At 45.3% G+C, this 7,522-nt stretch overlaps 1 protein-coding gene across 1 annotated transcript; it reads right to left on the bottom strand.

Moving 5' to 3' along the window:
- Positions 1-644: 644 nt before the first annotated feature.
- LOC130387933 (uncharacterized protein K02A2.6-like) lies at positions 645-3,026 on the bottom strand. The gene is made up of 2 exons (XM_056597226.1): positions 2,799-3,026; positions 645-2,429 (listed from the first exon to the last, which is right to left on the bottom strand). The coding sequence occupies exons 1-2, from the start codon at positions 3,024-3,026 to the stop codon at positions 747-749; spliced, it is 1,911 nt and encodes a 636-aa protein (XP_056453201.1). The 3' UTR covers positions 645-746.
- Positions 3,027-7,522: the final 4,496 nt, after the last annotated feature.

Below are 7,522 nucleotides of genomic sequence, written 5' to 3'. Positions count from 1 at the left end.
TGACCCCCTTTGATATATAAGAGACCCTTAGGCAGGGATGCCAGGGTTACGGCCTGCGGGCCGGACACGGCCCTACTGTATGTCACATCCGGCCCGCGGGTGATAAGGGGAGAATATATGTATTCTTTTTTTTTTTCTTTTTTTTTTTTAATCCGTCAGTTGGTCTGTTACTGCTGCTGGTCTGTTACGATTCAATAACTGTTCATCCCCCATTCTCCAATCCATTTCGAAACGTGTTTAGAAAACACGCTTGTTTCATTAAAATGTATTCATCAATTAAGGCTGCCACCAGGGGGTGCCACCAACACTTTTGCCGCCCCCAACGCATTTGCCGCCCTAGGCGATCGCCTAGTTCACCTGTGCAAGCCTTCAATAAATAAAATAAAAGTAATTAAGTTTATGTTATGTTCCCTGTACGTGACTATCCTTCACAGCCCATACAGAGATCAACACAGAAACATTGTATCTTGTTCTACAACTTCAGCGAGGCTGGTTTATTGTGCACAGGAATTTATACAAGTCAGAGGTGCCACCTAGTGGTCACCATAAACGAAGCACCTTCAGCTTCATACATAACATTTCCTCCCCGCTAAGATATGCTGTCAATCAACACAAAGGATATTTACTTTAACACAACAGAAAAGATTATAGCTTTCCTTTTTTTTACATCAAATAATAATGAGGGGATGTCTTCTTATACTGCAAACAATATGTCTCAGAACATTATATTACAATAAACAATGTGGTCACTCCGCACCGTAACGTACGGGCGGTTTAGTAATCCTCACAGGATAGCGTCTCATTGTCTCTGTTACCGGAGTACCGGTTAGCACAGTCTGTGGTGAGTCAGTGGACTGGTGTGGAGATTGTGTGTGCTGAGAAATTTGACAGTCAGGCTCCTGTGTGTGAGGTGTATTAGAGTGGAGTGTGGTGCAGATATCACTCGGGGGTAAGTCCTCTGGTACTGGAAGGTTCACTGCAGTCTGCTGCAGCTCTGGATCGGGGCGTGTCAGCATCTGATCCACATGGCGTTTCCATACCCCTGGTACTCCCACATTTATCCTGTACGATACTGGACCTGTCTTTTCCACAACAATACCTTGTGTCCACTTCTCCTCCCCCTTCCTATAGTCCCGCACACGGACTGGCTCCCCAACATCAAACTGCCTGTCCTTTGAGTGTTGGTGGCGGCGTTGTTGTTGGGCATCCTGTGATCTGTGCACTGTTCCAGCAATATTGGGTTTCAGGAAATCCAGACGAGAACGCAGCCTGCGTCCAAGGAACAACATGGCTGGCGTTTCCGTTGTTGTGGTGTGGGGGATGTTGCGGTATGCCAGCAGGAACGTATCAAGGCGTTGTTGCACCATCCCGGTGCCCTTAGATGATTTTAAGGCCTGTTTGAATGTGCGCACAAAACGCTCTGCCAAGCCATTGGTAGCAGGATGGTACGGCGCTGAGCGGGTGTGTTTGACTCCATTGGACTTCAGGAAGGCACTGAATTCTTCAGAACAGAACTGAGGTCCATTGTCGCTCACAAGGATGTGCGGAATTCCATGGCGACTCAAAAGTCCCCTGAGCACTTGTATGGTCTTGCTGGCTGTGGTGCTGTCCATGATATGCACCTCAGGCCACTTGGAATGGGCGTCCACAGTGATCAGGTACATATGACCTTCGAATGGACCCGCAAAGTCCACATGTATCCTTTCCCAAGGACTGGATGGCCACATCCAAGGGTGTAGAGGAGCTAACCCAGGTGCTTTTTGTATGCTCTGACACGGGGGGCAGGATTTGGCGTGAAGCTCAATTTGAGAGTCGACGCCGGGCCACCACACATAACTGCGTGCCAAGCTCTTCATCCTCACTACTCCTGGATGTGCTGAGTGGAGCTCTTTCAGAACCCGGGGGCGCAGTTTAGGAGGCACAATCACTCTCATACCCCACATGAGGCATCCCTGTTGTATGGTGAGGTCATGCCGGCGCAACAGATAGGGCGACAGCTCTTCGTCGGCATCCTTTGCAGATGGACAACGACCAGTGGAGACAATTTCCTGGACACGAGATAAAGTGGAGTCAGACAGGGTCTCACGTTTGATCTCGGTGTTACTGACTGGTAGTGTGTCCAACTGAGAGGTGTAGAACACCTCTACTGCGCCTAGCTTCTCTTTATGAGTGTGGGAGAGTGGTAAGCGTGAAAGTCCATCTGCATTTGCATGTAGTGCACCCTTACGGTATTCGATGATATACTCATGCGCTGATAGGAGGAGTGCCCAGCGCTGCATTCGGGCTGCAGCCATTGATGGTGTACTTTTCACTGGACTCAGGATGGAGGTCAGCGGGCGATGGTCAGTGAGTAGGGTAAACTTGTTACCATAGAGGTACTGATGGAACTTGCGAACTCCAAAGACTATCGCTAGCGCCTCCCTCTCTATCTGGGCATAGTTTTGTTCTGCCTTACTGAGTGTTCGTGAAGCATAAGCTATAGGTCGTTCCTCTCCATCAGGCATAGCGTGCGAGAGCACAGCTCCGACCCCATATGGTGAAGCATGGCACGCAAGGCGAAGGGGCAGCTCAGGATTGTAGTGCGTTAATACTTCCTGTGATACTAGGAGTGCTTTTGCTTTCTGGAAAGCTGATTCACAGTCTACTGTCCACTGCCATTGCTTCCCTTTGTTTAGCAGTTCATTTAATGGTTTAAGGACAGTGGATACATTAGGAATGAAGCGTCCATAATAGTTCAGCATTCCCAGGAACGAACGGCTGACATCACGTGGTGCTGATGCTTCCACAATAGCACGTACCTTCTCCGGTGATTTGTGGAGCCCGGCCGCGTCAATGATGTGGCCCAAGTATTTCACAGACTCCTGGAAAAACTGGCACTTCTCTTGTTTGAGATGCAGGCCATACTCCTCTAGCCTGCCTAGGACTGAATCCAGTGCTTTAAGGTGAGTCTGTTCATCAGGACCACTGATGAGGATGTCGTCCAGGTAACAGTGTGTGTAAGGTAGTCTGAGCAGTACTTGATCCATAGCCTTTTGGAACAAGCCAGGTGATGGCGCTACTCCAAAGGGCAAGCGATTAAAGCGGAATAGCCCTTTCTGTGTGGAGATAGTTAGCAGCTTCCTTCACTTCTCTTCTACCTCCATCTGCAGATAGGCATTAGATAAGTCTAACTTACTGAAGCGTTGCCCTCCTGCTAGAGAGGCAAAAATGTCTTCAATGTGTGGTAATGGGTATCTATCCACGCAGAGAGCTTGGTTGAGGGTGACCTTGAAATCGCCACACAGTCTAACTGTGCCATCCTTCTTGATAACTGGCACCACTGGTGTGGCCCACTCACTATTCTCCAATGGTGAGATCACCCCAAGCTCAGTTAGGCGCTTCAGCTCGGCTTCAACTCGAGGTCGAAGTGCATAGGGCACCTTACGTGGGGGGCAGAAATTAGGTATACTGTTAGGTCTAACAGTCAGTGTGGCTTTAATCTGCTTCAGTGTGCCTAACTCTGTAGAGAACACAGCTGAGTGTCTCTTTAACACCATCTTCAAGCTGTCTTTCTCTCTTTGCTCAAAGGCATGCACTGTCTTCAAGTCTTTCCAATTCAGTTTGATAACTCTCAGCCACTCTCTGCCAAACAGTGGAGGTGCATCAACTTTCACTATGTACAAAGGCAAAACAGCACACTGCTTATTTAACTTAACTTGTACTTTGATCACCCCTTCTGGTGCCAATGGCTCTCCAGTGTAAGTTTTAAGCATTATCTCAGTGGGTTGCAGAGGTAATTGACTTAACTTGCTTTTATACAGTTCCCAAGAAATTAAAGACACAGCAGCCCCAGTATCCAATTCCATTTCCATTTTCTTTCCATTAACTCTAGGCAGCACAGAGATTCTGGAATATTTCCCTTTTTCAGACAAGGCATAAAGTCCCAACTCAGAGTCAGTGTCAGATTTAGTCTCATCACTTTCACTAACATTCCTAGCATCAACATGATGAATTCTCTTCTTTCTGTCTTTAACACTGCGCTTCATTGTATTACCTTTCTGTCTCCATTCTCTGTCTTGGCTGCTTCTGGCTTTACTCTTACACATGTGTTTGGTATGGCCTTTCCTCCCACACTGGTAACAGTCGCGATCTTTGTACCAGCAGTCTTCATCTGTATGGTTCATTTTCCCGCACCTGCGGCATTGGTCACCTTTGTTGGCACTTATTGCATGCACTTTAAGTGAACTGCTTAATTGCTGCACGTCGCGTGTGGCTGTCTCTGCCGACACCGCATAATCCACTGCTTTCTGAAAAGTGAGATCCTTCTCGGTTAAAAGGCGCTTCTGAACTGTTTCAGTCTTTAATCCACAGACAAATCTGTCCCGTAGTGCGTCTTCAAGATAATAGGCCGTAAGGTGAACACGGTTTTCATTTCAGCCCGTTCCACTCACTGGCATCTACACAATCTTTAGCTTATAAAAAAGAAAGTCGCTGATTTTCCAGTCGATTGTCTATGTGGCTTTGTTTTATGCAGAACTAGAGACTTCAGAGCGTAATACGATTTTTGTCGGGAGCCGTGCCACGGTTCGACACGTGATCATGCTACACCAATGAGAAGGCTGCTTTATGACAACAGAATGGAAAAATGGCAGCTCCCGTGTGGTTAGAAACAACGTTAATGATAGAGGAAAACACCCGAACATCCTCAAAAGTGGGCTAAATTAATTCTAATTAGTGCTGTATACATAGCCGCGTCCAAGAATAACAATGAGGCAAATATACGATAATGTTATTTTTATGTTAAGTCATTTACATCAAGTTTGACATACATGGGAACACACATTACTGACGATCTTACATGGACTGTGAACACCCAGCACACCGAAGAAATCAAGGCAAAGACTGTACTTCCTACATCAGCTGAGGAAGTTCAGAGCATCCGCACCCATCAGCTGTGTGTCCTGACAGCATCACTTGGTATGGGAACTGTACAGCCTGTGACTGCAGCACCGAATCATCAGAGCATCTCTCCATATTCTGCAGGAGACCTACAAGAAAAGACTTACCTACCAGCGCCCAAGGTATTGTAAAGGATTCTTAACATCCTGACCATGGACTTTTCAAAACACTGAGGTCAGGCAAACGTCTCTGCTGCTACAAGACCAGAACAGAGAGACTGAGGAGGAGCTTCTTTCCTCAAGCATTCCTTATCCTGAACACACACAATGACTATAAAACATAAATTACACCTTTTTTCACACAATGCTCTTTAAACTCCCTCTTGCTATTTATGAAAAATATTTCTTGATCTTTCTTTCTTCACACTCGCACAGAAAAAACAGTAGTATTTCTATGTATGTGACAAATAAACCTCCATGCATCAATAAAAGGCAGTAATTGTACTTATACCAATGACCATCTGTTTGTTCATTCATTCATTAATTAATTCTTCCACAAATGAAAACAACACTAATGAACCATAAAAACACTCTTTATGAAACATGAAATATGATATAAAACTGTACAAAACTGAATAAGAAATAACAGATTAGGGACACTCAGTCCTCACTGTCAGTGTCAGTGTCAGGACAGTTATCTTCCAGTTCCTCAGATTATTTTGTGTTGGCACAACTACGGCAACGACATAGGTCTGTGCAACACAATCCTGCAGAAAAACAGGAACATCTGTCTGTCTCACAGGCACCTTTGCAGCCACAGTGTATCACATGCAAAACACTGTCAGGGGCCGGATTTCTAGTCATCCAGGTGACGTGCAAGTTCCCATCCTCTATTTGCCAACCATATCCAGCAGGTGATGGAGCACTTATATTTTGTTTGAGACAGGACCTCATTATTGCAGCCTGGTAGTTTGCCCTTTTGCAGTGCTGATGGAGGGCATCAGTGGTAGGGGGAATGGATAATTCTGGCAAGGCTGATGATGTCATACAGAAAGCCTTGTACCTAGCTTCATTTACATTATCAGCAGCTGGCTGATCATATAAGTGGCATACATACTGGCAAAGAAATGCAAATGTTGACTGCTCCAAGTTAAAGTTAGTACCTCAACTTTTAAAAGCCTTTAGGTACTCATCTTTCTCACATGCAACAGAAAATGTCTTTATTTTTCCTTTGCCATAAAAGGCACTTGTGGTGTCACACCCAGAGAATGTGTGAATTCCGATCAAGGCTGAACACACACTGGTTCCAAGAGCCGATGACACCTTGGTAATGTCAATGATACGTGTCCTGTTGCCAGTCCCTGTGAAAACATATAAAGTGCATGCAGTGGCGAACTTAGCCCTTTGGGGGCTCCAGGCGAACAGTAATTTAGGGGCCCCTGCATCTACCGGTTTATTGTACCTTATGTCGCATAATGAGATACTCCATACAAGGGATGAACAAAAGTCACTATCCTTCTTTCATGCAAATGTTAATTATCTATTTACAAATTGAGAATAACATACAAAACAATAAGATTAGTTATGTTGACACATTACACTGACTGTTAACCTTATGTCATCATTTACCTGAGGGTTTCCAGTAGGTCACAGCAGCTATATGCTGTGACCTACTGGAAACCTACTGATAGCTGCTTCCAGCTATCAGTATTTTTCCTGTGCTCTTCAGACCTTTCATGGTTGATTAGATGCATTGCAAGGTTATTCCAGTGTTTAAATCCTTCCTCACTCAGTTGTTTTTGTTTTCCAAAAAGGCAACAACAAAAGCAAAAAACACGGTCTGCACTTTCACTAGACTAACCAAGACCTGTTCACCCTCTCATCATTTTTCATTACTATGTAATAGTATGCTTTTGTGAATCTGCGGCCCTTGGGCCAGAGTGCTGGGTCATCCACTAGAATATGTGTGCACCTGCCCAAGACACAGCAGCTTGGGCCAGAGTGCTGGGTCATCCACAAGAATATGTGTCTCGCAGTCATTGTTATCGTTATTGTCATCAACTTCAATAACCGAAGTGGAAGAAGGAGAATGAGCAATATTCACTACCAGTTGTGCATCATCTCCGTCAGTTTGTTGACACACGTCATTAGCATCGCTGCTGGCTGAGCCAGAGCCACTTGGAATGAAAGGAGCAGTAACGTGACAGCAAACGACGTTGACGGCTGCTCTTGAGCCGCCAACGGTCCCGCTAACACTGCGGTGGCTGTAAAAAAGCTGGATAGCTTTGGCAGCTTTCAAAAGCAAGTCCTGCCTTTGGTCTTTCTTCTTATTTTTATGTGACCCGCTTTCGTACGATCGCTTCATGTTTCACTCGATTTATGTCTCACTCGATTTCTCTCTCTCTCTCTTACCGCTTACTGTTTTGAATTTGACATCATTTCTGCATACGCGTGATGAGCGTGATGCGCGTAACATGGAATAGTCCATGTAGTGCAGACTGAAGGGGGGTGCACACGGAAAGATCGTCAAAATATGAGTAATTAGACATCCCGATGCTACTATTTTGAAGAGATTTTTATAAAAAATAATAAATATGGGGACAAAATATATGCATTGGGGCATTTTGGGGGCCCCAAAAACCTTC

Source organism: Gadus chalcogrammus, chromosome 8 (assembly GCF_026213295.1).
Source record: "Gadus chalcogrammus isolate NIFS_2021 chromosome 8, NIFS_Gcha_1.0, whole genome shotgun sequence".
NCBI lineage: Eukaryota > Metazoa > Chordata > Actinopteri > Gadiformes > Gadidae > Gadus > Gadus chalcogrammus.
Note: the sequence above shows the minus strand (reverse complement) of the source record. Positions and strands in the feature narration are given on the sequence as shown.